We start from the raw sequence: 19975 nt of genomic DNA on the forward strand, positions 1-19975 counted from the left end.
GATTGGTGAACTAACAATGGGTAATTTTCGGTTGAATGGTTTTGTATCCCCTTTTTGTCCTATTATTATAAATTTTTGAAATATTTTGGGGGTTTGGATAGATGAGTATGGGCAACTAAGCAAGCATGTAATGAAACAACACAAGTAGAAAATAAACATGGTGAGAAGTTGAAGTTGACATTATGACAACCAATGGCAGAGTGTGCTTGAAAGAATATGTGCATGATTAACACGCGGGAAAAATAACAAGACTTTACCTTACACACGTCATCGCACACCGCACTGATAGGTTCGGACCATTCTCATGCACGTGACTATTAGGTCTCGTTAATTTGTCAAAAAAAAAAAAAGGTCTCGTTAAATTATTTTATTTTATTTTGTAAACAAATAAACAATCCACTAACATTTCGTCTCATTTTAATACTCCTCTGTTCTTTTATAACTGTCACTTTTACATAATTTTTTTGTTTCTAATTAAGTGTCATTTTCAAAGTTCAATATAACATTAAATGTTGTTTTTTCTATAATGACCTTAGTAATTTATTGCAGGGAGAGAAATATGATATTAAATAATTAAGGATATTATAGGTAAACCATAAATTATTGTATCAAAAGTAGTGAAATACATTTAGTGTTTTGGTTTGTGTAAAAAGTCAAAATGTGACAATTAAAAAAGAACGGAAGGAGTAGTTGATTAAGGATCATATACAATTTTTATAGAAGTGATTAATTTTGTTGATTTTAGTGATAAAATTAATATCATTTATTAAAATACTCTTATAATTATAATTAGTGGATTAAGTTTAATGAAATTCAATAAATAAAAGTATAATAGTTGAAATAATAATAAATGATGCATTGATATTTCAAACTAATAGTAATTATTTTAAGAGAAATAAATGAGACAGAGGGAGTACCACATATTCATAAATCGATGCGCCTTGGTTCATTTTGTTAAGATTTATGATAGCAGAGAAAAAGTTTGAAAGATTTGTATTGAATTAATAATAGAAAATAGGCATGGCATCCAAACATATGGTTAGCAGCGGACACCACTCTGATTTGACGAATTTTTTTTGTTTTAATAGAGTTTGAGTTTTGTTCGATTTCAAAATATGGGTATGAGATTGATAACGGAGGTATAGATATCTATCCTAATACCCAACCTCATATCCAATGTAGACAATTACTTTATTACCCCATTATTACTCTTATAGAATAATAAAAACTCAACCATTAAATAGAAGTAATAACTTGAGATTTAACCGGTTAACGGAAACAACAATGTTTAGCCACCATAAAACAAAAGCTAACATAAAGAAAAAAAATACTCCCTTCGTTCCAAATTGTATGTCGCTTTGGAAAAAGAATTTGTCTCAAATTATATGTCGCTTTACAATACCAATGAAATATTAATGTTACTTTTCATATTTATCCTTAACTATTAATTACTCTACCTTCTTTCAATTATTTCATTTATCTTTTTCATACCATTTATTAGGGATAATTTTGTAAAACAACTCATAATTTCTCTTCCCCACACAATATTAATTATATTTCTTAATATGTGTGAAATGGCCAAAAACGTCATACAATTTGGGACGGAGGGAGTAACAAACAAAGAGGACAAAATGTGTATATTCAATAAATTAAACCGTCCTGATTATAAATATTTTTTGAAATTTTTTCCCTAAATATAAACTCTTATACCCACCCCCATCACTATAAAATTAAAATTTACTTCCTCCGTTCTAAATTGTATGACGTTTTGGACATTTCATACATATTAAGAAATACAATTAATATTTTATGGGAAAGAGATATTACGAGTTGATTTACAAAGTTTTCCTTAATAAATGACATGAAAAAGATAAATGAAAGAAGAGAGGGTAATAAATAATTAAGGATATAATAGGAAAAATAACATAATGTTTCATTAGTATTGTAAAGCGACATACAATTTGGGACGGATGGAGTATGTTTTAGATTCATTCAATTAATAACATACATATTATTTATTATATAACATTTACATCATTTAATGAATAATTTAAAATATTGATTTTTCTTATAATAGTGATCGGAAAATGTACAAATTACTAGATGAATTTATTATTTTTTCTTAAACATACCCCTAATTAATATCACTAACTTATATTGAAATGATAAAAGTCAAATTTAATACACATACAAATAAAAGACAATTTAATAATACTCACACATGAAATAGACATATTATTTGCACTAACAATTTTTCTTAAGAAACGTGAAAAAGTTAAAAAGGTTATATATAGGGACAAAGAGAGTATTTTACTACATCCGTCCTTAATGATAAGAACCTTTTGAAATTTTTTTTGGTCCCTAACTATAAGCTCATGTACAAATTACTAGATTCATTTATTATTATTATTTTTCAAAACATGCCTCTAATTAATAACGCTAATTTATCTTAAAATATAAAAAGTTAAATTTAATATGTATACAAACAAAGAACAACTTAGTGATATTCACACGCAAAATAGACACATTGATTTTATTAATAATTTTTCTTAAGAAATATGAAAAAGGTAAAGAAAACTTGTATGTAGAAACGGAGGGAGTAAATCTTAAAAAATAGTGTGCATGTGCAACACCGATAACACTAATTGAGTAAGATAAATGATATATTTTTTTTTTTACAAAAATAAAATGATATTCATTCATTCAAATTGACAGAGAACATCAAATACAATAAATAACATGTTCAACATCGATAAAAATGTAAAGGGTGAATTTGCTAAAAAAACTCAGGGGCACCCTAGTAGCATATAATGACAAAATGCCTACAAATAATTAATATGATTAATTTTAACGTTGACGTCCAAATCATTGATTGAATATGTAATTGTTTGATGTTGATCTTTCAATAGAAACCAAACGAACACCGCAACAAGACGCGGAATCAAACGCCACACTCAGCCGACGAAATCACAAAAAAACAAAAAATGAAAAACTTGATATCTGTGATAACCACTTATTCAGATCGGTGATTATCGGTCAAAAATGACCTAAAACCACCTCTTCTTGATGAATGAAGGAGAAAGAAAACTTAGAGAGAATGTGAAGTTTCTTTCGAAATAAATGATATTTGTACAACTATTTTATGACAACTATCTATCTCTTACTAACATTTTATTTTTACTTTACTTATTTTTCTTTGTAAATATTATGGCTGTTCCATAAATTATGACACAAATTGTTCAAATAAGACACTAATTTGAATTTTCCATGCCATGAGATGAGTTCTTCTTTTTCTCGATTAGAGGCACGAGTTTTTTGTGATACACGACTTTGCATTCTTGAAAAAAAGGCACGAGTTTTTCGTGATACACACGACTTTGCAATAGCCAAATCCTACTTTTTAAGTGTCGCTGTCTCTTGGGGTGTGGCATTGGGGGAGAGTGAGCCGTAGGTTCTTTTTGGACCAATTGTCTTAGCAGTGCCCTGCTGGGTCTGCGGCTCATTTGCATCTTTGTTGGGACAAACAAACAAGAAGGGTCATGCCACATGTTAGACCATTCCACAAATAACAAATACTTCCTCGTTCTAAATTATTAAATTTATAAAAGAATATCTATTTTTAAATATAAAGTTATCTACAAATTTTTAAATGTACTATTTGTTAGTCTTATTTCAAATATACCATTTATTAATACTATCTATTGTTTTAAAATATATATAAAATAACAATATCAAATACATTTATACATAAATGACAATTTAGTTATACTCTATTAGTTTTAAATTGTAAGTCGTTTTGAAGAATTTTTTTTATCTCAAATTAGAAGTCGTTTTATAATACCATTTGAGTTTTTTTTAAGAGGTTAAAATGAAATATATTACCAAATCAAAGTGTTCTTCCTAGCACAAAGTTTACTAAGGAAGAAACAACAAAGTCGAAACAATATTTACAAGAGAATCTGAGCAAAAACTTAAAACCAGAAGAGAAATAACTATTAGCCTATACCCAACATGGTAAATGGACTAAAACACCAACCATGATAATTGAAGAGAAGAGAAGCAAATTTCACCATAACCACATAAATGTGAGCGACTTAATCTTATCAACCACCTGTATTACGGTGTATCGGTGGTGTTGCTTTGAGACCTTTGAGTATACTCCTCCTCAAGGTATTAAGTTCAATTCTTACTAGTGCCAATTTGGGCGGGTTAGTTTAATATTTTTTTTTTAAAATAACAATAAAACATTAATGATTTTTTTCATGTTATATCTTTTACTATTTAATACTCTATATTCTTTTAATTCCTTAAATTTCTCTTCCTTATACCATTAATGAAGGATAATTTTGTAATGGCTTAATAGCAGTTTTAGCCCTCTAAGTTTCACGAAGTTGCGATTTTAGCCCCCTAAAAAAAACTACAAAACCACCCCCTAAGTTTTGCCCCTATGGCAGTTTTGGCCTCCTAGGTCAATTTTGACTCCGTCAATGCACACGTGAACGCCATGTGCATTTTTTTTTTGTAATTAAAAAATAATGTTTATTTTTTAATTATTTAAAAAAAATATATTAAAAAACAATTTTTTTAATTCAATTTTTTTTTATTTCTAAATTATTTAAAAAAATACACACGTGTGCGTTGACTGGGTCAAAATTGGCCTATGGGTCCAAAACTGTCACAAGGTCAAAACTTTGGGGGAAGTTTTGTAGTTATTTTTTCTTAGGGGCCAAAATCGCAACTTCTTGAAACTTAAGGGGCTAAAACTGTTATTAAGCCTTTTATAAAATTACATATAATTTTCTTTTCCCATACAACATTGATTACATTTCTTAATTTATGTGAAATAGTAAAAACGACATATAATTTAGGACAGGTGGAGTAGCTATATACTTTTTAAACAAACTTATTACTCCAACAATTTTTTTTAATACTCATGATTTTTGTAAATTATTACTCCATCCGTTTCAAAATACATGTCACAGTCAACCACTTCACACATATCAATGCACAACTTTGACTTTTAATATCTTCAATTATCTAAAGTAAAAAATTATAAAAATTTAATATTTTAAAAATATTTATTTAGACAAATCAAACATCTTAGATGTTAATATTTTTATTTATATATTAGTTAAAAAAATATGGTCAAAATAAATCATGTGAATAATGCGCATTGCAAAATTACGATATTTTGAAACGGAATGAATACTATAATAAAGAACAGAGGAAGTATTAATTGAAAAAATGAAATGATATTGTCAACGAATGTATCTAGGGCATTCTATAAAGATTCTCAATTAATACTCCATTCGTTTCAAAATGAGTGTCGTTTTAGCAAAAAAAAATTGTTTCAAAATGAATGTCACTTTCCGTTTCCAATGCAATAATAACTTTTTTTTTTCAATTGTACCCTTCAATTAATAACATCTTATGAGTAATGGTCTTGCCTTGTGACGCTTCTAGTCATTATTACCAAATCAGTTTTATTGGTGGTGTGGCAAAGTTAAGGCGGTCCGTCTTGTTGGGTCACGAGGGGAGCGCGGGGGACCGTCTACATCGAGGCTATAACAACCACACAAGCAAGAGAGGCACCACACTCTTACCCAAAATCTTAAGGCAATGGGTTTATGGGTTCCCTTACTTATAAGGTGTTCAACCTTTACTATTTTATCCGATGTGGGACCGTCCACAACACTCTTACCCAAAACCTTAAGACAATGGGTTTATGAGTCCCCTTACTTATAAGGTGTTCCACCTTTACTATTTTATCCGAAGTGGGACATATAACTCACACTTGCAAACCAACAGTCCCCCTCAAGTGTGAGTCCATCACTTTAATGTGTTCCCCTAGAGCGGAAGCTTTTTACTTTTGTCTATATCGTCATTGCTGCTTTCTGCGCAACTGACCGGTGGCCTTGGTCGCACCCTTCGTCGAACCGGGGCTCTGATACCACTATTGGGTCACGAGGGAGCGCGGGGGATCGTCCACATAGAGGCTAGAACAACCACACAAGCAAGAGAGACACCACACTCTTACCCAAAACCTTAAGGCAATGGGTTTATGGGTCCTCTTACTTATAAGGTGTTCAACCTTTACTATTTTATCCGATGTGGGACATATAACTCACACTTGCAAACTAACACGTCTTACATGTTGTCTGGTTTGCAACAGTTTGGGAAATATCGAAAGAAAGAAACAATCGGATTTTCAATGACAAAATTTGCTCTATACTGCAAGTGGTGGACAAAATCAAGTCTCTAACCTTCATGTGGTTGAAGGGGAAACATGTCAGTCTTCCCCTCAATTACCATGGTTGGTGGCTAAGTCCGTTTTCTATTCTCGACATCGGCTAATTGTTTTTATCTATTGTTGTTTTCTGGTGGTTTGGCTTTAGCCTTGTAAATATTGTTCAGACAACCGTTAACACTGTTTGTACTCTGGTGTTCTTCCTTAGCACACCTTATATTAGGAAAACCTTTTTGTTGTGGTAATACAATTCATTTTAGCCTCTTAAAAAAAATAATTTGTGTCTTATTACTCTCTTAGTATTTCCCAAACATGAATATAACAATGAATAAAATAAGAGTAAAAACATTAGCAAAAAATAAACTAGGTGTTGTTTACGCCATTGCAAAAAAAAAAAAAAAAAAAACCGATAAGCATACTATTGACTTCACCTAATTATATTGCTGCGAGTTGTTTACGCCATTGCAAGCAGGCAAACACAAGTAAACGAAGGGGGTGATTAATCGAGTTATGCTAACAAGTAGATTCTCATTACCAGACACTACTAGTGCGTGTTCTTCCAACACTTATGCTTGCCAAACCTTTCAACTTATGCTTGTTAAACCTTACCTATGTCATGACTCCATAAACACACTTCACTTAGATCATATATCTTAAAATGAGTCTATGTCCCCTCGTAGGCTTTACACGTATATGAATCAATGCATATTAGACATGTTTGACATTTTTTTTTTAACCAAAAAGGTAGCTAGCAAAGTGCTAGGCTACCAACATGTTTGACATTTAGACAACACAAGGTTTTACAATATAGTAATATCTACAATACAATACAATCTTAACACTATATTTTTATATTAAAATTATATTAAAATCTATCTTTTAAGAAGTGTAATTAAGAAACTAATGTTAACCCACTTGGGTTGGGCTGGTCTGATGGATTGACTTGGGAACTGGGAATGTGTTTCTCTTATTAAAGAATACAATTATATTTTTCATAATCTATTTGGGGTTGGTCTGGTGATTAACTTAGGATCTTGGAGTTTTTTCATCTCGAGGTCTCATGTTCGATTCTCCCTGATGTCAATTTCGATAGGCAAGTCCATACAAAGTTTTACTCTAGTTTTGAATAGGCCCTGCAAGGGATGGTGAGATTGATTCCTTCGAAATAGTCGATTTTTGGATCGGATACCAAATTTTTAATTTTTTTTTCATCTTTATTATTAAAATAACATATGATCTTCATCTCATTCGTTAATAAATGGAATCATACTTGTCTTTAAGGGTAAATGCCTCAATTCATGAAGAAGTAATGTAAATCCCACCTTAAAATTAATGTCTAATTTTCTACTAAGAGTCATCATGAAAAAAATGCCTGCTAAAAATCAATTAATATGAAAATCAACCGATTACTAATTGTTTATCGGTAAACGAGATGGGCAAGCATTATTTTTAAGTGTCAGTAAGATGTATCATATCATGTCCTCATAAAATTATAAAAGTAAGTCCCACCAAACAAATCACCCATTAACAAATTGAAAAATAATACTACCACACTGTTATTTTGGGGGCGGCATCTTTAAAACGATTACTTTTCATTTCATGTTAGAGAAGAGTTCATCTGATCAAATTGAGAAATAATATTTTTACAATTATTTTATGATAATTTTTTGACAATTATCTCTTTCATATTCACATTACGTTTTTATTCTCTCTCTTTCTTTTTCTCTCTCCATTATTTTTGACAAATAGAAAGAGAGGAAAAAGAAGTTGTCATGATAGTTGTAAAAAATAGTTGTTCAAATATCACTACTGAATCAAATTAGCTTTGTACACACCTGTAAAGCTTGCACACATCCTCACATAAAGAAATACCAATTGTAGTCGGTGTGACCACACCAGAAAATTATTTATTCTGCAAGAAAATATTCCATATTTCCCAGCCAGGATTTCCTTTAGAAATTAGAATCTTGGAGTTTTATATGTTTGATTTGTATGATTATTATAATAAGAAGGACAGATAATAGAGTATAATGTATCTTTGTAAGTTTTTGTGCCTCGAGATATGCCTAGACGAGATTTACCGTACTTACTTTTTAGTAGATCAAATATATCATATGTGTAATAGTTGTGTTCAAACAATCATCTACACGAGACTATAGAAGTAAAATATATATATTTTTTGATGGAAAGTATAGAAAGTAAAACAAATATGAAATATAAAACACACGGTAAAATTAACATTTGATCACATATATATGATAAATTATAAAATTTAAATAGTATATTACAGGTCAACGTATGATATGTGACAAGCACAACTTTAATTTGAAAGCAAGACAATGAAATTACAAGTTTAAATCATAGAACATATATAAATCAACAATTGCCAATGCAAAATACATTATCACGCACAAACTCACTTTAATTAATGCATTTTTTTTTTTTTTTGTATGATTAAAACTTTAATGCATACTTGAAGATACCAGGGATGTGGATATTCATGAAGTAATCTTCCCAGTCAATAATTTTGGGATCAAAGTAAAACAAATTCACTTCTACACCTTCTTGTTTTACGGCTAATAGCAACTTTTGTGTATTCATATCATCAAATCTGTGTGCAAAAACAAACACTCTTAAGTTAATTAATGAACCAAATGCTTTAGTATGATATTTTAATTAAGGTGCTAATTATCAATTAACTTACATGCCATTGAAGAACAAGTAAGGCAGGTAAAGATCAATCAACCGCATAACTGTACTGATTTTCCGGTTTAGGTCAGTATATATTCCCTGAAAATATTGACACAAAATTGAATTTGCGACCTCTAGTCCCTGTTAAAGCAAACTTTGTTAGCACATTGTTGCGATTCGGGAAAATTACACTCACCTCTCTGCACCACAATGATACATATGTTCTACTTTGAAGGAATGTGAATTTGAATGGTAGAAATTAATGAATAGAAGTGATTAACTACCTTTAAAGGAAGCATGTAGCATATGAACATGTATCTCCGGAAGCTAGCTATGTTGCTAAACACAGTAATATTGCCAACCTTAATCGATTTTCCATCCTTGTTTATCAATGGTTTTTTGGTGAAATATCTAAGGTTATAGTCTCTGAAAGTACGGTACGTAATTGGGTTTCTAATAGAGGAACCAACATGATATATGATATTATCATTAGGTTGATTTGCATGAGCCATCATAGCTACTATAATTGCATTTACCACCATGTCTGCTGGTATCTGCTCAAAATTCAACATCAATATTAACTAATGCATCATTTTGTGGAATTGATCAAAAACAGGAAAAAATTTATTTGGTGACTCACCACGTCGAAAACTGCATCGAGATCCGCCATGAAGCTTGTTAATTTTCCTTTACCATAAGCAACGACTATACTGTCTATGGTTCTGTATAAAACTCCAAATATAAGAAAAATGGAGGATAATTGAAATTCAAAACTTTACTAGAAAAAGTAGAATAATTTACTGATAAAAATTATATTCATATTTAATTACGTTACTAATATTTTTCACTAATATTACTTATTTCTATTCAACAACATACGAATAGTTCCGTGATTTTGGCTAAGTGATTTTTTAATTTTTGCCTTGTAATGAATGGAAAAAAATGGATTGATATTGATCCGATCCGATTCATTATCCGCGATCAATCCTAAACCAGATGGGTCATTTCTTTTTCTGATATATGCAGTATTCGATTTTACTAAGTCAATTCTTAGAAAATACTCAATCAAACCGTTTGTACGTGAGCTTAGCTCAGTTGGTAGGGATATTGCATATTATATGCAGGGGCCGGGGTTCGAACCCCGGACACTCCACTTCTCCACAATTAAATTGTGTGAGCTCTAACCACTAGGCTACTTGACCAAAAAAAAAAAAAATTAAATATGATTATTATTATTATTATTATTATTTTTGTTCAAAAAAATTTAGTTCAATCGTAAGAGTTTAATTTTCGTAACCTCAAACAAATGTAATTCAATTCTCAATGGAATGATAGTAAAATGAATGACCAACCATTTAGGTCACTTTAATTAATAATAATGTTTTCATTCCCAACAAAAGTAAAAACTCATTCAACTTTTTTTAATAGAATAAGATATTATAATTTGGTGATTTACCTTAAGCCTTCAACCCATCCAGGGAAAGGTTCTCTAAAAGTGCTAGTAACAATGGTGGGACGAACAATAACAACAGACATGTTTTCCTTGAAAGTTTCTACAAGCATTTCTCCCATTGCTTTTGTAAACACATATGTGTTTGGCCATCCATATTTAGTAGCTCTAATAAAGTCAATCATGCAAAAAAAAACCAAACATATTCAACTTTTTGTATTTATTAGAATTCACAATCATGCAAAAACTACTTAAGTTGAAAGGAAAGTTCTATCGGACAACAGTCCGACCGGCGTTGTTGTATGGTACGGAGTGTTGGGCGGTTAAGAGTCAACATGAGAATCAAGTAAGTGTAGCAGAGATGAGGATGTTGCGTTGGATGAGTGGTAAGACTAGACATGATAGGATTAGGAATGACACTATTAGAGAGAGAGTAGGGGTAGCACCTATAGTAGAAAAGTTGGTAGAAAATAATCTTAGTTGGTTTCGGCATGTAGAGAGAAGACCCGTAGATGCCGTGGTAAGAAGAGTAGATAAAATGGAGGAGAGTCAAGTTAAAAGAGGTAGAGGAAGACCTAGGAAAACTATTAGAGAAACCATTAGAAAGGATTTAGAAGTCAATGAGTTGGATCCAAATTTGATGTATGATAGAACACTATGGTGCCATTTGATCCATGTAGCCGACCCCACTTAGTAGGATAAGGCTTGGTTGTTGTTGTCGTCGTCACAATCATGCAAAAAATTGAGAGTTTCACTTATTATTACCTTTCCATACCTAAGTCCTTCATGGCCACTTCAATATCATGTTCAGTTGTTCCCTGTGCCTGAAATTGATTCAATTTCTCCTCCACTAATTTCTTTTCCATGTCAATGTCAAGTCCTGGAACTCCATTTAGTGACACACCGTAGCGATGAGGATCCTCTAGTATGAGTCCTCCTCTCTCACCACACACATAAGCTGCAAGGTATAACAATAAGAAAAAAAAGGTTCGGTAAGTACAACTTAGATGATTAAAAAACTTATTTGAGATTTTATTAACAAAATACTTGCATGCATGGCCGGATCTAGTATAAAGATTGGTTTGGCTATAGCTACGCCGAATTTTCTCCAATGAATTTTTACATAAGAACAGGGCCATTTTTGAGATTTGATGGCATAGGGCGAATCTACAATTTTGATCTTAACCTAACTAATAAATATATATAAACATCAAGAGAATTGCTCTTCTCCCATTTAGAATTGCCCATTCCCATAAAATAGTTGACCGTGAGCTAACTCACATAGGTGTATTTTCAACATTAGTCAGACATTTTTTTCAGCGTGAGTTAACTCATATAGCACGAGAATGAGCAAAAACAAATGGGTGAAGAGCAATTCTCAAACATCAAACTTGATACAAAATACTAAGCAACTTTTTTTAGGGTTTAATAGACCCCTAAAAAAAATTTGGAGGTCCAAATTTTGTACTTATTTTTTGGGGTCTAGGGCGGTCGCCCTCTTCGCCATGCCTCAGATACGGTCCTGGGTGATGTCTATAAGAATAAAATATTGGAGAAAGTTGACACTCATTTTGTTCCAATTACAATTGTTAAGATCACAAATGAACTTAGATTCGTAAAATTAACTCAAACAAAACTACTAAAACTATTATTTTATGTGAAATAGTACATTGTCTTTAATTTTATTAGGTAAATTTTTGACATTATTATTTTAGCCACACCAAAAATCTAGTCGTGTATCCGTCCCTACTTTGCATGGACATAAAACATACTACTTTTTGAAGAAATATATATGTTGACTTGTGTTTTAAGTAACATATTATATATTAAAATATAATGTTATGTCAATGTCATGAAGATTATTTGCATTAGTATAGTCGATTCAAAAAAATGTAGGTAGTCTAATTAAGTTGTTGCAACAAATGTGACTAAAAAAGACATCTTTTTTTATACGTGCATGTTTGAATACAAAAGGATTGATTTTGATTAAGATTTGACTTTATTATATGGATGTAGTCGCTCTGCCACACGATAATATATAATCCCCTAGAAAAAATAATGAACATATTTGACAATTTCAAAACAAATTACAAAATTATATTAATAAATAAAAATAATAATATTTAAACTATATTACTCTTTTTTTCTTCTTCTTTTGAACGAACTATATTAATCTTATTAATTACTCCATCGCTCTAATCTTGAATATAAGTGAAGAAATACTTACTTATATTTCGAAGTCTCAAACATAAGGAAATTCAACTATTTTTACATCATTGAATAATGTCATTTCTAAATATACAGTCTTCAATTAGTAATTTAAATTGGGTTAATACCTCAAATAATCTCTCTAATTTATGTGAGTTCTGTGTAAAAAGAAAAATATAGATTGCACCCCTGTAATTTTGAACTCTTCCTATTTTTCCCTCACCTTGTTTAAGTAGATATTTTGGGGAAGTTTTAAAATAGCCCTTGCAAAAGTCATGATGCCTAGAAATTATCTGTGTAAATGGTTAAAATATAAAGAATCTAAAATTACAGAAGTTGAATTTATGGTTTTTCTTTTACAACGATTATTTTTAAACCTCCCCAAATGACAATGGTTATTTGAGGAATTAAGCCGTTTAAATTTATTAGTTAACATTAGTTTTTCACATATGTAAATATACTATTTTTTTAATAAATGTAAATATACTATTATTAACTATAAGAATTTAAATATGATAACATGTATAATCATTAATCAAAGTCATCAAAATGTCATGTTAAATATTAAAATAAAGTTTAAAAATAAGCCATCGACATACAACAAACTAAACCTTGATTTTGTTTACTAGACCGGACCTAAGTATTTCAATGTCTAACTCTACCGAACCTTTTTTCACTCCTTGTAAGAGTAGTAATTTTTACTTGAGCGTGCGCGCGTCCACATACACATACATATAGAGAGACACACGCAAACACATACGCACACTAACCTGTTGAAACGTGGACAAGCACCTTGAGTTGAATACATTTTTTGGCAAAGCTCAAAACATGCTTGACTCCTAATGTATTTATACCCAACGCAACATCGTATCTGCATGCATTTAATAACAATTAATGAAGAATTATTACAAAAAATGTACAACTTCTAACCATAAAGAAGTTAACGTGACACATAAGGTTCTAAATTGTATCACCTTTCATCAAATTTCGTTGTTGCAGCCAAATTAACTATAACATCCGTTTGATTGCAAATCTCCTCTTCTAGAATGGATTCCTTCAAATTCAAGCCTTCTTTAGAAATGTCTCCAGGCACCAAAGTCAACTTTTCAGAGACAAAGGAGTTGAATTTTGGACCCTGATTTTCCTTCAGCAATTTAAACAAGTCCTTCCCTATTATCTACATATCACACACAAACTTATTACGTATACATAATGAGAAAAAAGTAGTAAAAATGTCATTTAAAATATCCAAAAACAGAAAGAAAGAAAAATGTTATTTTATACAAAAATGAGACTTATATTCAGGGTCGATCCTAAGATTTTTGGTGCCCTAAACGAAACGGTAAAATTTTGTCCTTTTAATTATTCTAATGTTTTTCTTCATACATTTTTTGTTGCAAAAGATTTATTTATAATCAAAGTTCTCTAAAAATATATTTTCAATATAATTAATCAAAGAGAATTAAAAAGAAATATATATCTATATTTCAACAAAATGGTGCCCCTGGACTGCCGGCCTTTCCGCCCACCTCAGGACCACCGCTGCTTATATTTGTTCTAATAATATACAAATATTCATCACCTCATTGCGGAAACGTTGGGCAGCAGATTCAGAATCCTTAGCTCTTAGAAGAAGATAAAGTTTCTTCACATTTGGTTGAACTCTCAAAATCTTTTCAACAAAAACTGCAAAACCAAACAAGTAAACAAACATATATATAACTAAGTCATGGCTTAATGATGAGAGAAAGAGAGATATATGTATACTTTTTGCGAGGAAGCCAGTGGCACCAGTGACTAAAATTGTTCTTCCCTCAAGAAAGTGCAATATGCTTCCCAATTCCATTTGAAATAAAGGAACAAATTTTTTCAAGTGGAGTTTTCTCTATAAGTGAATGAAATGGCACAAGGACGATGTTATGGAATTATGATTAATGCCTTGATGGTGATATACCAATACCATATGTCTTTATATAGATATATGACACATGAATACTATAATATTTTTTGAGGGGACATGAATACTATAGTATTATTAAGTGGTATTTAGGTAAGAAAAAGAAAATATGACGTTGGATGAATCAATGAAAATAATACTACTAACACACTTTTTTATTTGTTTAAATTTGTGGATCTCACCAAAATTATATACGATCCACGTAGTTTAATGAGACCTGTATGAAATTTAACTAACAAAAAAGAGTATCTTATTGTACAAAAGAAAAATAGAAGTTAGTCACTCTAAATATAAGTTTATGGTATACTCATTCTCACAATTGAAATGCCGCCTTACCGATGTCGGTTCAAAAAAGAAAAAAAAATATATTAACTCAAAATACAACTTATATATGTTAGATTAACGTCAAACAAGTCGTGTCACTCTAGCTCTAGAGACACAGAAATCTTAATTTGAACTCAAAGGTATAAGTTGCAGGGATGAATCTACGAATTTATTGAATGGGGGGTGGGGTTTGAATCTTTTAATAGTATACATTGAAAATAAAAAATAAAAAAACCTAAAAATCACTTAAATCACCAATATATCTCATCTATTACATCTCTCTCAATTCAACGTGTAAAATATGTATTTTGGTGTCCTTGGATTATTTTCCTTGTGAGAATTAAAGAGTATAAATTTATCCAAACAATTGCCTATTATTTTTACTATATGAAGTAAAGATCCAATGGTAATGCAAACTTTTTACTATGGTACACTGGATTGGTCCTAATTCTGAAAGTTTGAGTGTTAAGCTCTCTACTTTGTTAGTCACCTACACATGTGACATATGTCAAAACAAAATCGGTGATCAAACTGTTGGAATAAACAGTACCAACAAAGCACCTCGTTGAATCTAACATTTTCTAACTACGTATTATGTCTCCAAATCAAAATTGTGAAGCTTGACGATTTGATATTTCAAGAAGGCATCAAGCAAAGTAACAATAGTAAAAAGGATGGAAATGGGTTCGGTGCCGAACAATCAATGCAACATATTGTTTTCTTTTTGGTTACTATGCAAAATATTGTTTATTAATTATATAACAAAGACAGGAAAGAAGGTGGTTGAAAAGAAAAAATTGGAAGAATAGTAGCAGAAAATTGATGAACAAGCTCAAAAAATTGATGACCAAGTCTAAACTATCGACATATACGACAAGAAATTTTGCTAACTTGAAAGGGTTTTGACCACTAGCAGATTATGTACGAAATATTTAGAAATTTTTTAGTTTTGGTCCTATGTGTGAATTATTATGTTGTTTAGGTAAAGAAATATAGTTTGCATAAGTGTATTTTTGAATGTAATGGTCATCTTAATATATTTAACATCTAATGTATACCGGATTGATGTATATTTAATCAACGTAAAATATACAAGAGGTTTTCCATGCGACGGAGTTACGCTAGTTCACGGTGAATGTAGTTTTCTATTGAAATTACAGTGATATTATAGAGAGAATTATGTCTAAGAGTCTATGAGTGAAAAATATATTATAATGGTTCGCAACCGTCTTTATACAAGGGTGTCCAACTATAACTGATCTCATGTAACTACCTCAACAACGGGAGAAGTCGTCCCCTCCAAAGAAGAAGTCTGTCAACAATACCCGGGCTTCCAAAAAGAGAAAGGAGGAGGATACCAAGAACTTCCCTGCAGCCCTTACCAAATTAGGATGGGTATTCTACAACTTGGGGTGACAACTCCCTCAGAGAGCGGGACGAAAGCCCCAAGGTCACAAAAATGCAAGGACTGTGGGATTTTCTAGTGATGATTACTATATGTTCGGCGGTATCTTCCCTAACAGGACCGATAGCTCACCCACGGAGGGCAACGAATGGCCGGAAAATGAACAACAACACCCCCTGGAGATGGAGACATCGAAGCGAAGATCCATGAAGGGCACCTGATTGCGCTACCTCGAGGACCTGGAACACCAAGGTGGGGGAGCAGATCAGGACATAGCCACTCAAGAAAAAACCTCTCAAACACAATCTCTTCCTTCATTTATTTTGTTATAATTTATTTTGTCATTGTCCACGTGGGCTCAGTTGGTATGACATTGTATTATATATGCAGCGGTCGAAGATTCAAACCTTAGACATACCATTTATTCATCTTTAGAGATGAATTTTTGGTTATTAGACTACTTATCGAATAATAAAAACTAATTCTTACATCCTATCTCTACATACAAACTCTACTCCTGTGCAGTCTCTTTTGACCACAAATACATGGTTGTAAGATTTTAATGTTTAAAAAACAATGAATAAAAAATACGATAAAAATGATATTAAATTAAAAAAACAAATGAACAATGTGAACAAATCATATTCATGTTTCACAAGTCAATTACTTCTTTCTAAGTGAAAAATCTTCACCAGTAAACGTGTGTATCTTATTGCTTCTTGTACTTTACGGTAAGGGTAATGTCGCTTCTGTAGAATTGTGTTACTTTTCCTACCAAGGGATATACATGTTTAGAACTTAGAAGAAACATTGAATTGCGTCAAGCAAAACTATAATATATTAAAATATGAAACATCAAATTAATTAACTATTTAAAAGAAGAAAACACTTGTAAAGTGATCATATAAAAAGAAGAAAATAGAGAGATTAATATCGTAACGCTTTCAACAATAAAAAGTGCTAATGTGTAGTTCGTCATTTTATTGACAACATTGTAGGTATTGATAATTGAGCTTCAACCACTTTTGATTGGACTCCAATCTTCTTCTATGTGCATTTAACTTGCTGATTCTATTCATTTATTTTCGGTCAAATGATTTAGTAATTAAAAAACTTAAAAGTAAATAAGTGAAAAAATTCTTCCCGTGAGGTTAGTTCAGTTGGCAAATACATACATTGTTATATGTAAGGGTCGAGGTTCGAACCTCAGACACCCCACTTATTCACTTTTGAAAAAGATGAACTCTGATCACTAGATTACTTGACCAAAAATATAAGTGAAATTTTTTGGATACAAAAGTAGATCATACAAATATAATATTATTATCAATTGAACTATATTCACATGCTTGTCGATTTACCTATTTTAATTTGACAGGAGTGGTCTAAAATTCGTATATAAATTCATTATCGAAAAATAGCATGATAATATTGCGACCATGTTTTTTTAAGGGAAAAGAATTATATATTGTTGTTGCCCAAAATCGAACTAGAGACCACCGGTGTGTAAGGCCGACATGATAACCATTACCCCACGTCAACTTGTAGGCAACCTTTTCTTGAAAACAAAATTAATTCTACGAAAATAAAAAGTTTATTCGAAAATTTAATCAAGAAAATTATTTGAAAATGTTTATACAATTAACTTATTATACATTTTTTTGAAAGAACTTATTATATATTTTAAAAGTGAAAAGTTCTGATGATATATTTTGTTGGTTATAATTTTTAACTTTAAAATAAAGTTATATTTTAAAAATGTTTCTATAAAAACCGAAAAACACATTTAATTTCCAACGAAAAAAGATTATCACATTTAAAATATACAGTAAACACACACATTTATTCTAAATTGATTTGACCAGTGATTTAAAAATGCTCCTATTTAAATACATGTTAAAATTATATCGGTATGTAAATCTCCTCTTACTAGATTATTTGATAAAAAAAACAATATATGTTTTGAATTCAGACTCAAAACTCACATGAATAAATTTAAGAGTAGTGTTATTTGAACATCTATTTGTTTGATAATCAAATAAACAAACCATGTTTTTACAAAGAAAAGCATCTATTGATATGAAAATTAAAGTAATAGAGAGATAAAGTAAAAATATAATGGAAGTATGAGAGAGAAAGTTGTCATAAAAGTTATTATAAAATCGTTGCACAAATATCATTTCTCTAAACTTAAATGTGTGGAGCAAAGAAAATCAGTAACCAATATCAAATCAACCTCAAGCAACAATAACAATAACAAACCTAGATCTAATCTAGGAATCAAGTATTGCAAATGAGTTTGGCAAGTATTGCAATCTAATCTAGGTAAGTATTGTCGAGCATCTCTAAGAAATGAAAATACAATTGACCCTATTGTATAGTAAATGTAAGTTAGAAGTTGCACTTTATTTGAAAAAATGAAGATTCAATAGGCTTCATAAGACTTTACAAGGGGAGGAATTATGTTTTCAAGTTCCAAGATAACTTACATTGAAGCAAACACCTAAAAAGGCAAAGAAATCAGACATCATAGTCAAAACAGTAACGACTTGATAGTATATATTCTTCCGGTCCTTTATACAAGAAACAAAAGACATAAAACATAGGACCAAGAAAATACATTGAAAATAGTTATCTTTATTTAATACACCTCTATATTTCAAAAAAAAAATCATTAATACCCCTAAATTAATTACTCTTTATTCCACAACTTACTTACTTTTAATATTCTCTCTCATAATAAATAAGGGCACAAATGAAATTTAGCTTCAAACATACTTGAAACTTAGTCAATATTTCTTATAAAAAGGACCAAAAAAAATCTCACTTTTGTTTCTAATAAAAAGGACCGGAGGAGTACTACTTTTGTAAGTGTAAGAAAAATATTATCTTACACAAACTTTATAACTACCACATGGAGATTCAATCACATTAAATAATTTTTTTCTTCATAAATTTAATATGTAATTTGATTTTAAGTGACATGATATTTTAAGTTTATGTGAAAGACAAATGTTTGCACAACGGGTGACATCCTAGTCTTTATCTGTATTTTTTTTTAGGGAATTTCTATGGTACATTTATAATTTTGAGTGTACCGGTACTTTTGTTTTACAAAATATATAAATTAAAGATCACTTTAATGAAATAAAAAGGTATTTGTCAATATTTATATTTTAGAAAACATCATTTCATAAGAAAAACCATCATTTCATTGTTTATAAGGATCATATTACAAAATTTACATTTTGTCATAAAAAATAATCAATATTCATTGTTATGAGTAATAAAAATTCTTAAAAATTAAATTTTATTTCGTCGAAGCTTTTGGTATATAAAATTTAATTATCTTAGTTGTCAATGATAGAAAATAATTATTTTTCTTCAAAAAAACAACTCATTTATTATTAATTTTACGACTTGGTGTACCGATACACCCAAATTTATTGTTAACATAAGAGACTATATAAACGACGTGTTATAATTTAAATGATGTAATTGTTAAACTATTTTGATAGCACTAACTATTTCAACGATCAATTTGCTTATTTGCTCTAAATTTTTACCTTTACTTTCACGTCCAAAACAACATTAAGACTTTGTACCCAAAAAAAAAAATACACAACATTAAGTTAAGACGAGAGAAAGAGTGTATACGAACATTTCCCAAAGCAAGGAAGGAAGGAACAAAAA

The 19975-nt window shown here is 30.5% G+C and overlaps 1 protein-coding gene across 1 annotated transcript; it reads right to left on the minus strand.

Moving 5' to 3' along the window:
• Positions 1 to 8680: 8680 nt before the first annotated feature.
• Positions 8681 to 14539, minus strand: LOC11406049 (fatty acyl-CoA reductase 3). The gene is made up of 10 exons (XM_003596733.4): positions 14364 to 14539; positions 14179 to 14282; positions 13571 to 13773; positions 13367 to 13467; positions 11154 to 11346; positions 10395 to 10556; positions 9579 to 9660; positions 9223 to 9492; positions 8952 to 9079; positions 8681 to 8858 (listed from the first exon to the last, which is right to left on the minus strand). The coding sequence occupies exons 1-10, from the start codon at positions 14440 to 14442 to the stop codon at positions 8702 to 8704; spliced, it is 1479 nt and encodes a 492-aa protein (XP_003596781.2). The 5' UTR covers positions 14443 to 14539; the 3' UTR covers positions 8681 to 8701.
• Positions 14540 to 19975: the final 5436 nt, after the last annotated feature.

This window comes from Medicago truncatula, chromosome 2 (assembly GCF_003473485.1).
Source record: "Medicago truncatula cultivar Jemalong A17 chromosome 2, MtrunA17r5.0-ANR, whole genome shotgun sequence".
In the NCBI taxonomy this organism is placed as follows: Eukaryota; Viridiplantae; Streptophyta; class Magnoliopsida; order Fabales; family Fabaceae; genus Medicago; species Medicago truncatula.

Coding starts and splice junctions, on each gene's coding strand:
- LOC11406049 (XM_003596733.4), bottom strand. CDS start 14,442: ATGGAATTGGGAAGCATATTGCACTTTCTTGAGGGAAGAACAATTTTA. Junction 13,774..14,178: donor CCCAACGTTTCCGCAATGAG/GTGATGAATATT, acceptor TGTGATATGTAG/ATAATAGGGAAGGACTTGTT. Junction 9,493..9,578: donor TCGATGCAGTTTTCGACGTG/GTGAGTCACCAA, acceptor AATTTTGAGCAG/ATACCAGCAGACATGGTGGT.